The sequence below is a fragment of the Thermobia domestica genome, chromosome 15 (assembly GCF_964235325.1).
Source record: "Thermobia domestica chromosome 15, izTheDome1.hap1.1, whole genome shotgun sequence".
NCBI lineage: Eukaryota > Metazoa > Arthropoda > Insecta > Zygentoma > Lepismatidae > Thermobia > Thermobia domestica.
Window position 1 is genome coordinate 4495646 of NC_137468.1, and position 20612 is coordinate 4516257.

At 37.2% G+C, this 20612-nt stretch overlaps 1 protein-coding gene across 1 annotated transcript in view; it reads right to left on the reverse strand.

Moving 5' to 3' along the window:
- The window catches only part of LOC145672005 (phospholipid-transporting ATPase ABCA1-like), a 378961-nt gene that overhangs the window by 9801 nt on the left and 348548 nt on the right, over positions 1 to 20612 (reverse strand). The window contains exons 36-40 of the mRNA XM_081741187.1: positions 20008 to 20121; positions 16017 to 16214; positions 13239 to 13373; positions 3371 to 3567; positions 1678 to 1915 (exon numbers count right to left, since the gene is read on the reverse strand). Coding sequence (XP_081597313.1) covers positions 1678 to 1915; positions 3371 to 3567; positions 13239 to 13373; positions 16017 to 16214; positions 20008 to 20121 — 882 coding nt within the window. The remainder of the gene's footprint in view (positions 1 to 1677; positions 1916 to 3370; positions 3568 to 13238; positions 13374 to 16016; positions 16215 to 20007; positions 20122 to 20612) is intronic.

Genomic DNA, 20612 nt, shown 5'->3' on the forward strand with positions numbered 1-20612 from the left:
GAAATCATCATCACAATCTCAAATCGGATTATTGGGGGGTGGGGGGTGGACAAGATTGTAGGGAACATGTTCCCCTTATGTCCCCGAGATTTGTGCCAGTGACTGAAGGGCCCTGGCACAATCTTTGCGAGTGACGGGGAGTGGTGGCTCTCTTGTCCTACCAGATCGGTGATCGTAATTCTACAGAATGCTTTATATTTATGCCTGTGTCTTTGAGCTCCTTTACGATGAAGATTACAATTACGATGCATTTAGTTGTGATTAAGGCATAACTATTTTAATACTATTATTTACATAACCGGCATGCTTCAAAAATGCGTTGAACTAACCATTTCCGTTTTGTTCTATTTCCTTTATATTAGGGCTCGTACGTTCTGTTCAGAAACTATAGCTTAGTTCAAAATATATACAGTTGGAAATACTTGAATATGCCAGCGTATATCTAAAGCAATTGTAGGGTTGCAAGGGATGAGGAGTAGTGAGAAGGGAAGTATTGCGCATGCGCATTCAACAGAAAGCAGACGAAAACCCCGATGCTTTCAGTAGGCCTGGAAGCCCGAGGAAAATAGCATACGACAGGAGGAAAGACAGAAAATGTGCATCTGAGCGACGCGCATGCGTAGGTTCCTGTTGTCAAAGTAAGTCGAGAGAGCGCGCCAGAAGATTGCAGTGGAAATAATTGTGATAATTACAAGCAAACAATTTATATATAATGAAATACGTACTTATTCTTATTAACAGGGGATGCCGGGCATACCGGCGTTCTCTTACGCTACGCCGCTGTGATCAACGAGAATGTAGATATTTTTGGTGTGGTGTACGGTGAGGCAATCCCAACATTGAACATAAAGCGTGTCGCTGACAATTTTTTATCCCCCAACTAGTGATTCCTGAGCAGAAGGAATATAGCGTAGAAATATGCTAGGGTCTCCATTAGTTTGCTGTAAATAATTCATCCTTAACTTCCAGATTTTACATCAGCGACAAGTCTTAGGTATAAGAGCATGACACTGAGACAAAAAGCAGTCGTCACAATGGAAAATTTCTTCGATTTCACTATCAAAGGCAGTGACATAGTCAGCGTGCCTTCAACATTCATGGCTTTGTTCATTGCGACTTGGTTCTTTAGGACTGGCTCGTTAATTAACAGTTTTACTGAAACGTTTCTGTGATATTTGTGAGAGGACACTTCGCGTGAGTAATTGGATTCTCCACGACAACAATGTATTATCTTAAAAAAACACTCCTCATTCGTGAGTTTCTTGTCAATCTAAATATGTTGGCACTTACACATTCATCCTACTCCCCAGATTTAGCTCCAACTTTTTTTTTTTAAAGATGAAGATGGAGTTGAAAAATCACCGTTTTCACACCGTTGCAGAAATCTATCGCTAATCGCACTTAGTTATGGACTCACGAAAAAGGCTTCCACGCCACATTCCACCAGTGGTAGACAGGCTGGGACTCATGCATGACTGTGTCGGACGACAATTTCAAAGAGACGCTATTCAATCTTAGTTACGTACTGTACTTTTTTGTCAACAGAACTAACTCGAAAATGTTTCGAAAGAACCTTGCACGTCTCGGTATTATTACTTTCGTTCATGTTCGATTAAATTGTGTAACTAAGATAAAAACTAATGTAAAAAGAAACACTAGATTGGTAGGAAAACTCACATCTCCAAGTGACACTTGGTTGACGGAAAAATCATGAAGTATACTTTTTTTACAGCCTTCACTTAACGCTCCAAAAATAGTTGCAAGTTGAACTGCTTCCTGTGGAATTTGATATTTCAGGTTATTATAATATTCCTCCTTCAATTCTGCTCCTTGGATCTTCTCTTCGATGTATTCCTTCGCTGATTCCATATTTTTAGGGTCGCAATGCGCAGTCACAAAGTAACCACCACCAAACCTACAAAACAGAAATCAACAATTCATTGTATAGTGGTATTTCAATTCATAACAAATTATTCATTCCAAGAAAAAGAAATGCAGATAATTTATACAAATCATACTATGACAGACGTTCACCTTTCATATAGCTAGGGGATGTTTAGTTGATAAATTATAATCATGGACAGATTGTTTGTTTCAAATTGAATATTTCCTTTCAATATTGAGTCTATATAAGCAATGGAGCAATTGCCTGACGCTAGACTCAAACCAGAGATGGAGTGGGTCCTGGGTCAATTGGGTCAAGATTTGTGAATAAACGAAATGAAATCTTTGAGTTTTACGTCCAATGGTAATGTCGCCTAGACTAAAGGAGACACTGATGATGAAATAATGAACGAAATGGTGGAATGAAGAATGAGGGAGGAAGCACGAGAAGGCTGAGAAAACTCACGCGCACGGTGTTTGTCCACCACGAAGTTCACTTTGCGCGTGCTGGGGTCAAACCAGGAACCCCAAGCACCAGACGTGAACGCTCTACCACTGAACCACCGCGGCTCCCCAAGATTTGTGAGTGGATCAATGGGTCGTGAACAGGATGTGACTCATTGCGACCTACCACCCACCAAGACCCACTCTGACTCACCGACCCACTATGCTCAGTCCATTGTAGACAGCTTCTTATGAACACTGGTGAATTTGTCTACGTTTTACTTTCAAGGTCTCCATTTTTGTTCCTTTTTCATTTGTTTCTATTTACTTATCTGAATATATATATATAATTTGAAAAAGAACTTCAAGCATTTTTGGATATTAATCTTTGGAATTTTAATAATATCAATAAGACTTCCTACTTAGCTTTCAAGACACAGCATGTTCGTTTTTAGAGGAACAACAATCGTTTTTATTTTATTAATCCTACGTACACCAAGGGGTTACGTATAACACTACACACCAATAGAGGGTTTTAAAAATGTTCATCACATAATTCATTATTTTCTGTCCCAAAAAATGTAACATTCTCTATTTTGCGCTTTCAGTTATCTTAGTTTATAGTTAGTACAAAATAGAGAAAAATATTACATTTTCTGGAACAGAAAAAGTGATTTGTGTGGTAGACATCTTTTAACCTTCCCTTGGTATAACTACGAATGATTACACTTTTTAATATCACCACCCTGAAACCAGCAGGTCTTTCCTATTTGGGTGACTACGCTTCTTTGTGTCAGCTGTACACGTAGTGACACCTAGTGTCAGAATCTTCAACTTTAACTGTAAATAACTTGATGCATTATAACACGTTACACCAAAGGAGGCTACTTTATGTCCACCTTTATTATTATTATTATTATTATTATTATTATTATTATTATTATTATTATTATTATTATTATTATTATTATTATTATTATTATGGGTTATTTTCTAAAAAGTAGAACCTGCAAGTTTATGTAGATATCGGATAATAACTTACTTGTCTTTTAAGTGTTGCACTCCTCCAAAACACTTGAATTCCCCTTTAACCATAATTGTCAGTTTGTTACAGAGAGTCTCACATTCTTCCATGCTATGAGATGTTAGTATCACAGATTGGCCTTCATTCAGCATGTTCAGGATGCATGTCCAAAGAAATCGACGGGCTTTCGGATCCATCCCAGTCGTTGGTTCGTCCTAGCACAGAAAGATTAGATTTCATTTGATTTTAACGTCCTATTATTCGGTTCAAAATCTCTTGTCGTCGCGAATTCTGTCTAGGAATTTGAAGCTTAAAATATAAAAAATGATAATCAAGCCTGTTGTTCTGTATGATTGCGAAACATGGTCACTTACTCTGAGGGAAGAACATAGACTGAAAGTATTTGAGAACAAGATCCTGAGAAGAATATTCGGACCCAAGAGGAACGGGAATGGGGAATGACGGAAACTTCATAACGAGGAACTACATAATTTATACGGTTTACCAAACATTGTTAGGGTCGTCAAGTCTATCAGGCTTAGGTGGGCAGGTCATGTAGCTAGAATGGAAGAAAGTAGAAACGCTTTCAACGTCTTGACTGGAAGACCCATCGGAAAACGACCATTAGGAAGACCTAGGCGCAGATGGGAGGACAATATTAAGATGGATCTCGCAGAGATTGGAATACAAAGCAGAAACTGGATGCAGTTAGCTAAGGATAGAGGTCAGTGGAGAGCTTTTGTGAACGCGGCATTGAACCTCCGGATTCCATAGGCCATAGAGTTAGTTAGTTTGTTAGTTTTAACGTCCTATTTAGCAGCAAGGCTAGATGAGACATGGACCTACAGTTTAACATGGAATCGAACCATTCAGAATATCTTTTTAAAAAATCTTATTATTCGAATATCTAACAATTATTCACTTATTCGTGTAAATATTTGAACGTTGTTCAATACTCGAATAAATTTCTGAACAATTATTGAAGCGAGCTTGATCGAAATTTGTCTGTCTGTTATATGATAACCAGAGCAATAGCGGGAGGTTTTGGCGCTCGGGGCGAAGTAGAATTCCGTGCCCCCTACACTCGTCTCACTAACAAGGGAGGACCACGAAGTTGCTCCGCTGAGATCCGAATGAACCAATGGTGTTTGAATTTGATATAACTATACGAATCCCAAAGTTATACGTGTCATCGGGCGGGATATCGTGAGTTACAACATATTTTGCAATGTAAAAGCTACAAAAAAAAAAAAAAAAAAAAAAAAAATTACCTGGCAGAATAGTTTGAATCGAGTCATTTCTACGGAAAGGTTGAGTAAATGGTAAACTCGGCGAACACATATCCCATCCTTTTCAAGGACATACTATTTGTGATTAAAAAAAAAGTTTGCCCCATGGTCCCCCGTAGGGTCCCAGATAGGGTCCAACTCAAAATTTTCAAATGACAAGAGGGTTTAAATTGTACATCGTTTGAAAGATGTTGTAAAATGAAAGAAAATGGAGCAAGTCTCAACTCTCTACGACAACCCTGTGCAAAATGACGGCGATTGAAACTGTAAACAAAAACTTAATTGAAAATTTATGACCACCTTGAATCCAAGATGGTCACTTAAAACCTATATCGAAAGAATAGGTATACCAAAGTGCTGAACCTAGGAAAACCAAATTTAGCATGAATATTGATCAGTAGGTGACGAAAAGATGCGAAATGTTCAAAAACGCGACATCTTGAGTTCAAAATGCCTCCTATGTATCGAACGCATGTCCAGTTCAAACCACTGGTGTTGCAGAAGCGAAATGTAGTATTTACGTTTATGGATAATAGCAGATATCTACAAAACATCAAAAGGTGTCATCTGTAATCCAATATGGCTGCCAGCGTGAAAAATGAATTTGTATATAAATATGCTAAAAGCAAGGAATTCGTGTTACTATTCGGTTCAAAATCTCTTGTCGTCGCGAATTCTGTCGAGGAATTTGAAGCTTAAAATATAAAAAATGATAATCAAGCCTGTTGTTCTGTATGGCTGCGAAACATGGCCACTTACTCTGAAGGAAGAACATAGACAGAAAGTATTTGAGAACAACATCCTGAGACGAATATTCGGACCCAAGAGGAACGGGAATGGGGAATGGCGGAAACTTCATAACGAGGAACTACATAAGTTATATGGTTTACCCAACATTGTTAGGGTCGTCAAGTCTAGGAGGCTTAGGTGGGCGGGTCATGTAGCTAGAATGGAAGAAAGTAGAAACGCTTTCAAAGTCTTGACTGGAAGACCAATCGGAAAACGACCATTAGGAAGACCTAGGCGCAGATGGGAGGACAATATTAAGATGGATCTCGCAGAGATTGGAATACAGAGTAGAAACTGGATGCAGTTAGCTAAGGATAGAAGTCAGTGGAGAGCTTTTGTGAACGCGGCATTGAACCTCCGGGTTCCATAGGCCATAGAGTTAGTTAGTTAGTTATATGCTATTTCTTGGAATAATGTGACAAACCAACAGTTTGCAAAGCTCGATGTACTGAAATGATTTGCATGTGGTTTGCTGTTGCTCTCCAATCTTGTAAATGAATGTTTTTTTGTATATTTGGTATTGCTCCAAATATTGCGATCAAACCAACGAGTGGCATACAAATGTAACCATCACGAATATGTTACAATAGAGACCCTAACCTGTCTCGTGCAGCAACTCTTTATGTATGAGCTACGTATGACAAAATTAGAAAAATAGCCCAAGGTATTCAACTTTTGTTGAGCAGTATGAATAGGAAGTCAGAGTTGTGTGTTCATTGCATATTCGTTATATTCACGCACATGATATCGAGAGAACCGTAACGAACATGCATTAGGAACAAACATATATGTGTTGTTACGGAACGAAATAATAGTTGAAGTGAATCGCAATTCAATTGTTCTTTAGTCTTTATTGTTTGTAAATACATAATAGAGAAAAAAATAGAGATTTAGCTTGGTACTGGTATGAATGACATAGGTTTTAAACGGACATCTTGGATTTAAGGTGGCCATAAATTTTCAATTAAGCTTTTGTTTACATTTTGACCCGCCGCCATTTTGCACAGGGTTGTCGTAGAAAGTCGCTTTCATTTTACAGCATCTTTCAAACGATGTGCTACTTAACCCCTCTTGCCATTTGAAACTTTTTAGTTGGACCCCACCTGGAACCGTGCAGGGGTCCTGGAACAAGACGTTTTAACTTAAATTGTTGTAGTTTGAAAATAATGCCACACTACCTTTCCTGTTTTCCCATTTATCTCACCGTTTAAGATTTATAGCGGTGACCATAGACTTTTCATTTAAGTTTTTGTTCACATTTTGATTTGACCCGCCGCCATTTTGCACAGGGTTGTCATAAAGAATCGAGACTTGCTCCATTTCCTTTTCATTTTACAACATCTTTCAAACGATGTGCTACTTAAACCCCCTTGCTATTTGAAAATTTTGAGTTGGACACCGTCTGAGCTCCTGCGGGGGACCCTGGGGCAAACTCTTTTATCCCAAAAAAGTGTGTCCTTGAAAATGATGGGATACGTGTTCGCCGAGTTTTCCATTTACCCAACCGTTTCCGAGCAAATGACCCGGTTCAAACTATTCTGCCTGCTTCGTAGCTTTCACATTACAAAATATGTTGTTAACTCACGATATTCCGCCCGATGGCAAGTATAGCTTTGGGATTCGTCTAGTTATATAATATATCAAATGCAAACACAATTGTCTCGTTCGGATCTCAGCGGAGTAACTTTGTGACCCTTCCTTGTAAGTTTTTCCTTGTTTTTTTTTCTTTACATATAAGAGAAGCAGCTTTTGTTGTTATACTGCCTTAATTTTCTTTTTTATGAAACTGCTTGGACAGACTATTCAAACAGCCAAAAGCGATCATTATGTATTGTTTCATTAAAAATATTCAATAATGGTGCAAGATATATATATATAGTATTTTTCTAACTCTTTTCAATCAACCTCAGTCAAGGATGAGGGAGTGAATTCGGCTATTTCTTGTTCCCGCGCTTTAGGAAATCTTTCACAATAGCCTTCGTAAAAAAATATTTGATTTTGAGAGAATTGAAAGGTCCTTGTAAATTTTAAACTAATGGATAAAAACGTTGAAATTTTGAAGGATTCAAATATCGGCAGAGGAACATTGTTTGATACACTTAGCAACACCACAAGATTAACAGTTTAGCCAACCAAAGAAAGTTGTATTATTTTTCAAATGGCACCACGTGAGGTGATAACATATTTCAAATTTACATTTAAAAGAAATCATATATTACCATATTAACTTTACAATGTTATAAACCTAGAGCGCGAGACTATCACATGAACTTTGGAGGTTTCTAAATAACTCAAGTGAAATGGATGAGTTAATTCAAATTTGAAGTGCTATAGTGACGAATACTTTGGCCATATTATTAAACAATAAGGCCATAGTATTTTATTTTCGATGTGAATTGAGGTCCATCTCACTTGCCCTATTTCGTTCGTAGAGATTTCGAAAATTTGGACACTTTTGAAAGTTTGTAATATTGTAGTGTCCGTAGTTTGAGCACTGAATAATAACTGTAATATGGTAAATTTTGGTTTAATATAAAGATCTGAAATATGTACACTGAGAAAAAATGTTCCTGGCATACGTAAGGACGTAGGTTACATATGTAAATCTTGTATTTTTTGGACTTAACATACAGTAATCGTAAACTGAAAAGTATATTTTACATATTTTCCATATAAGTGTTCCGAACAAAAGTACTTTCCCTACGAAAGAAATAACTTCATATAGGCGGTAAGGATCTTACATACAGATGGACGTATGTAACATATAGCTGCCGTATGTAATATACTTACCTGTGTGTAATACAGGACGACTGTTAGATGTCAGACATCCTGCAACGGTATGGTGTAACATCTAAGCGGAAAAAAGGGTAGTACTATGTAGCATATGGAAAACGTATGCTCCGTACTGATTTCGTTAGTAAAAATTAGAATTCCGAATATCTATTGTAAGGATCCTCACATCACGACAAAAGCACATGTCAACACAACACATGGTATTGATTGTAAAGAGCCTAGCAGACAAGAAGCCGGCACGAAAGACGCCGAGGAACACCGAAAGAAGACGGGCTTCACGGAAGGACCCGAAGAGGATAGATAAAAGCTGGACCACCGAGGGACCCAGCGTTAGTCGTCCAACTGATCAAATAACCTACACCGCCCTGAGGTCGCACTGGACTAGGGGTATATCTATCCTTACCCGAAGTCGCTCTGGACTAGGGATCCTTACTACAACCAAGCCTTACGAAACTGCCTTGAGCTGAGGGGGCTATCCTTCAAGACTCACCAGAACCGGCAGATGCCTTGGAGACTGCCTTAAGAGAAGGGGCACAATGCAAACACCTATTTCCTCTCATTTGGATAATAACAAGATATACACTATTTTACTCTTTGTAATCAAAGACGTTTTGTATTTAACAAATTTATAATAAATTGGTGAAGGAGATAAATCTCGGTCCATTATTGACTCTACCAAGTCATTACACTATACAACACACCGTTGTGCAAATAACGCATTTTTCTCAGTGTAATAATCCCACTTAGTGTTGTTTGAAAAAAATACAACTTTATGTGGAATTGGTAGCACTGTTAATCTGGTGACTTCCAGAGTATGTCAGATAATGTCAATCTCCTAGTATTTTCATAATACAAAATTTCAACGTTTTCATTCTATTAGTTTTTAAAATTTACAAGATAAATGGTTCACCCTCCATAGTATATATTACTTGAGCCTTCTACAAAATCCTTACTCCTTGGGGTTGAGATGAGCCGATAATCAGAGAGTAAATTTACCTCTCTTCTTGATTTGAATAAATTCCCGGCCACGTGGATAACATCGTGCACGTGGGGTTTCTCGGGATATTCAACTTTCCTCCCCCATTCTCATTCTCCCAACTATTCCATCTTTATTCACTTGCCTTAGTCAACTGTTCCCTTTAACTTAAAGAGCATAATAATGGGACATTCAACTGAAAAATTTCATTTTTTCCGAATTTGAAAAAAAAATATTAGAAAATTTCGTTTTAAGAAAAAATAACACCGATTTTTATTAAGCATCGTCTGACAGGTAAAGAATAAGGTGATGACTCTATCTTCTGTTTAAAACGGATCACATGTTTCTACTGTACAATCTACAGCATCACTTGTTATATAAAGTAGGCATCACCAAGGGCGCCCATGTTGTGGTTTCCAAGGGGGGCAAGTATAAGCACGTTTCAAATATAGTTTCAAATTTTGCTGTAAGTAATGTAAAAATTCTATTGGATTTTCGATATTCTGAAGTACAATTTCTTCTAGGGGGGGCGAGCGTCCCACCTTGCCCGCCTTCATGGGCGCCCTTGTGCATCACGAAAGCTATTCTCAAATTGTCTCTATTATACATTCAAGAAACAAAATTCGAAGAGAGAGAAAATCTGTTAAATTGGATCTTAACTTCTTGTAACGTTTCCAATGCAATCTTATTATTTTTCTTCAGGAATGAGTCAATAAAACATTCAACGCATATTTCATTTCACGTCCCATATTATACCAGGGCAGTTGCAAACACTAGCGGATCCAGAAGGATCGTTTGGGAGGGGCGGTTCGCTTTGTCGAAGATGAGCGTAGCTTCAAGGTGACCAGTATTTAATTTGCAAGAATGGGACTCATATGAATCTGGGGCTGGAAGGGGTTGGGAAAAAAAAAAGATTCCCAGATTCCACTTTGGGACCCGAAATTGTATTTTTTTCCTTTTTCTGTAATGGGAGTATTTTTTCTGTAGATTTAAATTAAATACGTACTTCCGTTTCGGAGACGTGACGGTGTCATGATTCACTTCACACACAGTCACCGCAACATATGAGATGCACTGTCTGGCACAGTACTTACACAAAAGAAAATACTGTACTGACGATATCATTCATTTTAACGAAAGAGTGTACAATTTGCTCTAATCATTTATATTTTGAGTAACTTGCGGGACAGCAGTTAGAAAAATTAATACAAAATTAATCTATCTCTATAATTGTGTGGGGTCCACGAAACATAGTATAATTATAGTTATGCTTACAACAACAATAAAATTACCTAGGTATATTATACTAGCCTTCGTCTAGGTGGGGCTCGCCCCAGATCCCCAATCTGGTCGACATACGGCCGTAGCAGATGTTCCTACGTGGTACTGTGGCACAATATTTCGCGTTCTTCCTTCTGCCTTTCATATAGAATTGGATTGAGCTAAGACTGTGTCACGAAATTCAAACACCTCGTAAGGCATTTTAATGAACCAGCCCTACCTTTTTTCCTTCTCTTCTACGTTAAGTGAAAAAAAAACTTTCAAATAAATGTTGAATTATTTTAAATGAAAAATCAAACTACCAACTTTCATGTCTCTAAGCGCAAGGGATCCCGAGATATGGCATCTTATAATAATAATAATAATAATAATAATAATAATAATAATAATAATAATAATAATAATAATAATAATAATAATAATAATAATAATAATAATAATAATAATAAAATTATTAATAAAAATCCCACCCCTTTCCTTCCCTTCTAGATAAAATATAAAAAATGCTGCTATACATATTGAATTATTTTAAGTGGAAAATCCATATACGAAATGTCATGTTTGTAACCTTCAAAGATTCTTAGATATTGATATCTTATTATAATATTTGCAATCGCCGCCACTTTTTCTTTCCATCTCTTTTTTCTGCGTTTTACTATAATATATAAATAAAAGTTGAAACGCGTGTCAAATTATTTTAAATGAGAAATCCAAATGCCAAATTTCAAGTCTCTAGTCGTAACGAATTCAAAGAAATGACCATATTATTAAAGTAATTTCCACCCCATTCTCCCTTCCTTTCTTCGAATTTAAAAAAAAAATCCTTCCTTAGTAATAACAAATCTTATATACTGTCCTAATTTCAAGATTCTAGCTTAAGTGGTTTGGCCTGTACGAAGTTACTCACTCAGGATTTCGTCTTTTATGTATGAATTACAATAACAAACTCGTGTTATTTCTCAAGAAAATATGAAATGCCATTTGAAGTCATAATAAATCCCTGGTCCCTTCCTAATGTTTCCGTGTTGAACCCCAAAAGTCACGGCTCTCTTTGTTGATCTAGTAGCTAGCGAACGTACCTTTGATCTTTGATGCAAGGGGTTCTGTGGTTTGATTCCCGGGGTGTGAGCATCGAACGCACTACAGTGGTTCAGATCCAACATTAAACTCTAGTCCTCGTTCTGTAAAGCATCGCTTTTGGCAAACGACGTAAATACATATTAATCAATCAACCAACTGAAAAGTCTCAGTTTCAGAGAGCTTTCCGGTAAGGAGCGCTGAAGATTCTATATTTCTCTTTATTCAAGGTAAAGGTACTGAAGTTTCAGGACCCGAATTCCATTCCCATATCCTTTTTCTAGGACACAATTTTAAAATATACGTTTTAGTTCAAAGAGAGAGCCGTCTTACCCTCCTTCTTACAGCTGTTCGTCCAACGAATGAATCATATTCTCGCTGCTTTGGGGCTTATGGTGACCGCCCAAGGAACTAGGGAGAAACGTATTCACAATTCAAATATGTCTGTATTAAGTACTATTAAGTACCACACATTTTGATTAGACTCTGCTACGCTTGTCACACATATTGGATCGGTCGGGAAAAAGACCATGTTAGTATTTCCCAATGATAAATGCTGAAAGTTCAGAAAACTCTTTGGAGGGAGCGGTCGCCCCCTCCGCCCTCCCCGTGGATCCGCCAGTGGTTGCAAAACTAGTCTCCCAATTTTTAGAAATATTGAAAAGTGTCTATTTTCAAACAATGTTTTCAAATATTATTTTCAAATAATTTTAAAGCTTGTATATTTATCTATTTTTCTACATAATCTCCAGTTCGGTCGATGCATTTTTTATCATGCGCTGTAGCAGTTTTTGTATGCCCATGTCATACCATCTCGCCGCCAGTGCCGTGCCTTGGGTAGGGGGGGAAGAGCGGGGCGACGGCAACGGGCGCCGAAGTAAGGGAGTGCAAAATTCAAGAGGGAAAAAGAAAAGAAGGAAAGAAAGAATACAGGGAAAATTACTTGGAATATTACTAGTACGTACTTAAATCATCTTCCTGTTTTAGAAAGTGGTCGTATAACGTTACTTATGTTAGGATGATGTAGACTATGTACACATATATAAAATGGATGGAAGAAAGTAATAAAAAGTGCATAAAATCAAGGAAAAGCAGGGCGCCAGAATTTTTTTTTTTTTTTTTTTTACCCTTCGCATCAACCATGGTGGCTCTTCAGGCTGGTCTGCCGATCTCACTCATATGTAGGTGGGCGCCATTATACAATCTCGACCCGGGCGCTGATTTTCCACGGCACTGCACGGCACTACTCGCCGCCTTGTGGTTCAGGAAGTGTTAAATCTATTTTTCGTTTCAGGAATGACTTATCACGTACAGAAGTTATTTTTGTTACTAAATTCTTTTATTTTACATAATAATTCTTCCCTAGGAAAGGAATTCAATTCTGCACAAAATGTTGATATTTCAACACTTTTTTTCGATATTACATGTACTTAAGAGTATTAACTAAACAAGAACTTTTGTGCTAGCCAGTGGCGTATTTAGAGGGGTGGCTTCCGGGCTTAAGCCCCCCAAATCTTACTTAGTATAGTAAAGTAAATTAAATATCTTCCAGAATTTTCACATTTCCAAGCAAGGCCCCCTTCCCGAAAGTTAGCAAAGCCCTTCCGGAAACAAAATCGTAAATACGCCACTGGTGCTAGCTTATGTTTTGTTCGTAGTGACAACTATATTTCACACTTACCAAAAGCACTACAGCAGGATCCCCAATGAAAGCAATTGCAGTTGAAAGTTTTCTTTTGTTTCCTCCAGAGAGCGTCCCTGCAAGCTTATCAGCGTATTTTCTTAAGCCAAGTTTTATCAAATGCAATTGGACAACCTGCACACAAGGTATACAAATTAAATGTAAATTATTCAATTTTACAAAAATAATTCTAATATTTTATTTATGTAAATTTCAATTCAAAACCTTTACTCGTCGCGAATTCTGTCGAGGAATTTGAAGCATGAAATATATAAACGATAATCATGCCTATTGTTGTTTATGGCTGCGAAACATGGTCGCTTACTCTAAAGGAAGAGCACACACTGAAAGTACCTGAGAACAAGATCCTAAGACGAATATTCACACCCAAAGAAACAGGAATGGGCAATAGCGGAAACTTCATACCGAGGAACTACATAATTTATAACGTTTACCAAATATTGTTAGGGTCATTAAATCTAGGAGGCTCGGGTGGGCAGGTTAGGGTGCCACAATGGAAGAAAGTAAGAACGCTTTCAAAGTTTTTAACTGGAAATATAATCGGAAAATGACCATTAGGAAGACCCTTTGTGAACGCGGCATTGAACTTTTGGTTTCCATAGGCCATAGAGTTAGTTAATTAGTAAATTCCAATTTTATAACCTAAGGGTGAATTCAAACTACATATATCTTATGAGTATGAATTAAATTTGGGTTATCCCTAAAATCGACTTTTAGATTAATGAGACTGGCCTGAAGTCTAATATATCTTGTTAGACCTATCACGTACAACGTGTAGAAGAAGAAACTGCCAATGGCAGGCGAACAACACCTTTAGACCTCTCATATATAGACCACATTTCAGACAGCCTTATCATCCAATCCACACATTTTTCCAAGGAAACACAACAGTTCATATAGCCGAGCTGTCTATTAGTCCCAATAGAATTAGCTTTGAGTATTGAAAGCCAAGCGCATATTATGAAAATAGGCAAATACGGGTTCGACTACTAACTTAGTGTCTAAAAGCTTCTACGCAACAATAAGTGCCTTCGAATGTGAACGAAATAATTTTAACCTCTTTCGTGCCAGTGGCATCCATATGGATGCCATGAAAATGTATCCCTTATGAAGGATGGAATTAATCCTGGAGTTGCTGAAATTTGTTAGTGGATGTAAGTCAAGACTTAGTTTTACTATTTCTCCTTAGATGACAGCACCTTACTAACAGAAAAGACAAAAAATATGTTGTCTCAGAAAACGGCAGGCCTCAGGAAGCATTCAATTATAATACACATGTGTTTGTTTTGACCATAAACAATTAACAACTTCGAGATCTATTTCAAAATCGGAAAAAGAAACGCTTTGTCTTTGATCTCCTGTTAGTGTTTCCAACCTGAAGCAGCATAAAATCCCTTCAGAACATCAAAATTTCACTTTTTCAGTCCAAATGTTCCATAATGCAAATATTTGTTTTTATCAGTAATGTGAATGCTGTCCTCACGCGTGAACAAAAACTGTGCCATATATAACGGTTTAGACAGTCTTCTAACAGTAAATGAAACCCTTATTACAGCACGCACATAGGAAAATGACACCTGGAACGCAAGGGGTTAACCCTAAGAAAATAACTTAATTAAAATTAACTAGATATTCTGTTTGTATTAATTTAACATATTATAATACGAAGTGGAGTCAAAAGTAGCATTCCTTATTTTTTTAAATAATATGAACAAAATCAATGAGTAATGCATTACATGGTCTTAATACTAAACAGGATTTGTCCAGGAAGGAGTAGGATTGATTTTTTCCCACCACAAGAGGAGGATGTTAATGTGCTGGTTGGGTGTTCGGGGTGGGGGTCTTAGCTACCAGCGTACCAGTCGTCAGTCGTCTCCAAGCCTTCACGAAGTGTAGATCGACTTTACGATGAAACCCCTTTCAAGGTGCCTTGTCATCTCCACAACGAATCGCTTGTTAGAGCAGCGTTACGTGGTGAACTTTTGCGTCAAATTAGATCTGACTGCGAGTGAGACCCACGACATGATCAAGACTGTTTATGGGAGTAATGCCATGGGCCTATCAAGTATTTTTGAGAGGCAGAGATTGTTTCAAGAGGGACGAGAGCAAGTTGAAAATAAGCAATGGTCAGGACGCACTTCAACAGCTAAAACTTAGTGAAGGTGCGAAATCTTTTAAACTCTGACCGCAGATTGAATGTGCGGATGATATGGATCATGGAAGCGCCGACACGACAATGCGCCGAGCCACACCGCCTTTGCTGTCATGGACTTCCTGACCAAGCATGGCATCACACAGCTTTCCCAGCCACCCTACAGCCCAGATGTCGCTCCTGCAGACTTCTTCCTCTTTCCCCGACTAAGGACGGCAACACAGCTCGGTCCAGGGCAATTCAAGGGACCGTAACGAGGAAGCTGAAGAGCATTCCAGTTTCTGCGTTCCAGGGAGACTTCAGTGATTGGCAGAGTCGCTGGAAACGCTTGTGTGCAGCAGGGGCATAATTTGAAAACTATTAATTCGATGTGTCAAAATTGTGAATATATATATATATATATATATTAAAAATTCAGTCCTACTACTTTCCGGATAAACCTTCTATACCGAATACAAAGTAATTTTTATATTTATTATTGTGATTATCTTATGTATTGATATTTTCATTTTTTATGAACGAAATTTAGAAAATGTTCTCATGATTAATGTTTCAAACGAAACATTTCTAATCCTAAAAAAAACTATAAAATTGTCAATGCTTACGAATGGTATTTCCCTTTTAGAAATACACTTAATGCGAGCATAAAAAATCAAGTGCTCGCGCACAGTAAGGTAAGGATCTAGTGCATCGAACTGTGGACAATAACCAATATTGGCTTTCGCTTTATCAATTGCACGAGAGAGGCTGTGTCCTACTACCAGAGCATCACCACTTGAAGGGAGGGTGTCCCCCGTCAGCATCTAAAAAAAATATAATTATATATATAATTAAACATTCTTTCAAACAATTACTTTCCAAGTCTAACAAGGTACATTTGTGAAGTGTCCCCTCGGAATTCGTGTAAAATTGATTCAAACGCAAAGTTCTCCCCGGCCCAGTGCGTATTGTACTAATTTTAGCGGTCCATACCGGTAATTTGCGTATTTATGGGCCTTCATATATCCGGATTTCAATCATACAATACTATAACGCTCCGACACAAAATTGTTTTTAGTTTCTTTAGATGTATCTGGACATGAATGTGGGCATATACAAAACAAATTGGATGCATGCTACGCATTCTATTGCTTCTCTGATGCATGTTACACACCCCGGCCGAAATGTTGGATCCTTTCAAATTCATTCAACTTTCGGTTTTCAAATGTGAATTTAAAGGCCAGATCAGATTTGGGTGAAGACCTACCACTTCCGTATTGACGTCTGTGTGTCTGCCTCTATGTACGATCAGAGAACATTTCGTCAACGATAAATCACATAAAAGATTATATATATATATAAACGGGACCCTGCATAACTTTCTATTTGGTTCAATATTCCTGAAATGCCTGACATTTAACATGCAATACCTCAAAAACAGTACAAGATACGATAAAAGTCACTATGCCAGTGAATTTTCAAGAAAATTGTACATGAATTTGATGTAGCATTTGCGCCTATTTTCACGTGAAAAACAGAAAGTTGAATCCAATATGGCGGCCGGGGTGAGTAACATGTGTCAGAGAAGCAGTACTTGGTCCAATTTGTTTTGTATATGCCCATATTCATGTCTAGTTACATATAAAGAAACTAAAAGCAATTTTGTGTCCGAGCGTTGTAGTAGTGTATGATTAAATTCCAAATATATGGAGGTTCATAAATATGCAAATTACCGGTATGGGCCGCAAAATTTAGTACAATACACTTGAATCAATTTTACACTAATCCCGAGCGAATACTTCACAAATGTACCTTATAAGAGTACTAGGCAAAATGGCTATTTTTTAAAGTTAGAGATATAATAAAAATGAACATGCTAAAATCAATCTGGGAACTCCTTACTTCAATTTCAGCATAATTTATTTTGCCTACTTGTTTCTATATTACCTATTCTATTTCTTAGCCTATTATTTTCATTGACAGTGGTGCATCGGGTTACGAACTTAATCCGATTCATAACGTTGTTCGTGAATTAAAACAATTTTCACCATTGAAACTAATGCAAATCAAATAGTTCACCCGCCACAGAAACATTTTTTTAACTTCTTTATGAATTTATTTGTGGCCAAAATATACGAGGGGAAATCAAAAAGTAAAGGGACTTAACAGAAAAAGGTACCTTTATTCTAATGATAGAAAACTGACTTAACACAAAAACATACATTTATTCTAATGATAGAAAACTGACTTAACACAAAAAGGTACATTTATTCTAATGATAGAAAACTGACTTAAAAGAAAAGGTACATTTATTCTTATGATAGAAAACTGACTTGTTTTAGACATGGAGTTGTAGGACGTGAATGGTGGCGTTGGAAAGGTCCAGGTCCGTAGCACAGCGGTGATGTCAAAGATCGGACAGAACTGGGGCCTCAAAAATGAGGTCTCGAAGTTTTGGGCTCGGGTTCTTTCTATTCGCCTATCAAACATGGGAGTTGTTGGACCCAGAAATGTGTCGGATATGGTAAGAAAAAGAAAGGTAGTGTGCAATACGATCTGTACCAGAAGCATCTGCACACACCAACCTTCCTCAATTGTTGCTTCTTTAAAGCAAATGTGATAGTTATGATTGATGGCCGCAAAAGGCAACTCCAACGCGTACATTCTGAACATCCACCCATTTAAGTGAGCCTTTGCAAGAACTGTATCAACATTTTACCAGGCGCGCAAATGCTAAGTTAACCTTTGTAACGATAATCTATAAATATATAAATGTCGTTAATGGACAATGGTCCGGTACCGAAGATACCATTTTGTTCTGTTACTTGCTGAATCATGTGGTCAATCCGGGCATCATTTTGTTCTAATTTATGTGTCATCGAATTCAATTATTGTCCTAGGTGTCGAATCATATCAGCCACACTAGACAATGAATCCATTGAAGACGTAGTGTTTTGTTCTGTTGTATCACCAGAATTATTAACACTATCCTGAACATTCATTTTGATAGGTTCATACACCTTTCTTTATATAGATGTATTATATACTAGATTTTGGATTACAAAGGTGAGACTGGCGTACTAAAACTTCCAACTAGTCTCGAATCTCGAAATTTCCCGGGTTCTGGCACCATAAAATATGTAAGATTTATATTGGTAGCTTCAACTATTCTGGACAGTCACTCACATGTTTTTCCTAAGTTCGTCAAAATAGGGTTATTGAATTGCTATTGACGTAATTGATGTAATTTTCTCCATGAATGTTCAATGATAACTCACAGAACAAAATACATTTAAACTTAAGTACTTTGGAATAATTTTCAACATTTACCTTATATTTTCACAACGCATGTATTTATGTATGTAACAACTGAAAATTTTCCACCTATATATTAAAATGCTAGAAAGATTGATATCTTTGTAGACGTTTATATATTTGTGGCCAATCCTTTCGACAGTGAGTTCTCGGGAACCATGGACTGTAGAAAGGTGTCGTTTTCACTGACTAATTGCAAAATTTTGTGTAGATTGTTCAGTTGTAATTGAATATTTAAAAACCATGACCGTTATTTCTTTATTACATGTTTTAGGGATACACTGAAAGTGTTGAAATTTAAAAAAAACAAAGCATCATATCCTACGAGTTATACATTCCAACACCACACATTTATATACAGGGATTGTATATCTCTTAGGCGTTTGTTTCACGGCCAAATGACAATGAAAAACGAAGGATAACTATTTCTCCACTCTAAGATGAATCTTTATTGTTTGGAGGGTTTTGCCAATGAACACCATACATCACTGACATTATAATTAATTGTGTATCTAATGTATTTGCTTATTACAAATTGGATGCAAGAAGAAAGAAAACACTGATCATACATGAACTAGAAACTCCGACCGCAAGTAGGTTTAAACCTTGCAAACGGTGCGAGATATTGAAAAAATAATCGAAAAAATCTTCCCTTTATGACATCCCGTGCCGATTTTTATCAAGACGCCTTTCACTTGTTTTTGTGAAGGGACACCTACATATGTTGTGAGGAATGACAAGAAGATTTATGCTCATATGTGTAGAAAGCGCAGGTTGAGCTAAGTCGTAAATAAAAATATTGTAAGTTATTTCTAGGATTTAAAATCCATGTAACTTTCATATGGCTCTAGATTATGTCCTGATCTCTTTGCGAATATCCGTTCTAAATTTTTGCCTTATACCTCAACCGTAAACAAAAAATTCTTCCCGTCGAGTTCAAATTCAATGTAGCACCCTTACATGTACAGCTACGCCTTATGAAACGAACTTTAATGTCACGAATAATATACAGTATAAAATGTGGGAAGTCGGTTAACAATTGAGAAACGCAAAGCGAACACGATCGAATGAAGTTTTAGGAAGGATTTGCCGAACCAGCTCTTTGTGATACTGTCTGCTCTTACTTTTGTTTTTAATAATAAATAATGCGCAATACATTAAATGCTGGATCGAGGAAGCATTTTTTACTCCTAAAATGAAGTATTGACCACAAATGTAGCCAAAAGTAGGCAGAAACGCACTACAAAGTTGCCAGAATAGTTGTTCATCGGACAATGTTCGACTACGAAAAGGAACACTTACCCTGAACGTTGTAGTCTTCCCGGCACCATTCAATCCCAGGAAGCCAAAGCAATCACCTGCACCTATACCCACACATATTTGGTTCACTGCTGGTACTTTCTGTCGAAAGTAAATCTGTAATATAAAGGAATATGATATTAAAATTAAACACCAACTGTTTATTAAATTATATATAGAGGAGGTGCAAATATCGGCAATGGTGTAAATACTGTCAATCCAAATTAATGCGCTGGTAAGTGCTGCATTCTTGTGAGAATGCGACCAGTTATTGGTACAAGGCCACTCAGGTAAAGGATGCAGTTGTGAGTGAAACGGCCTCCTGTAGAGTGGATAGTGCATTTTTGTTGTTTCTTGAAAGGGAAAAAAATCACAGGTATGTTTGTTTCATATTTTTACTTGGAAATGGGTGTATTCGTTCTTTTCTGAGTGTGTCTGTTGAATTCAAATATTAAAATTGTTGGTACTGTTCATATAGGCAGCCCCTGTATGAATCGACGACATCAACTGCAAAACACACAAAGAAAAAGAAGAAAACGGAAATTACAGGCTCTGCAATGAAACAGTCAACTCCTGCTAGAAGAAAGGACTATGGAGAATCATCCAAA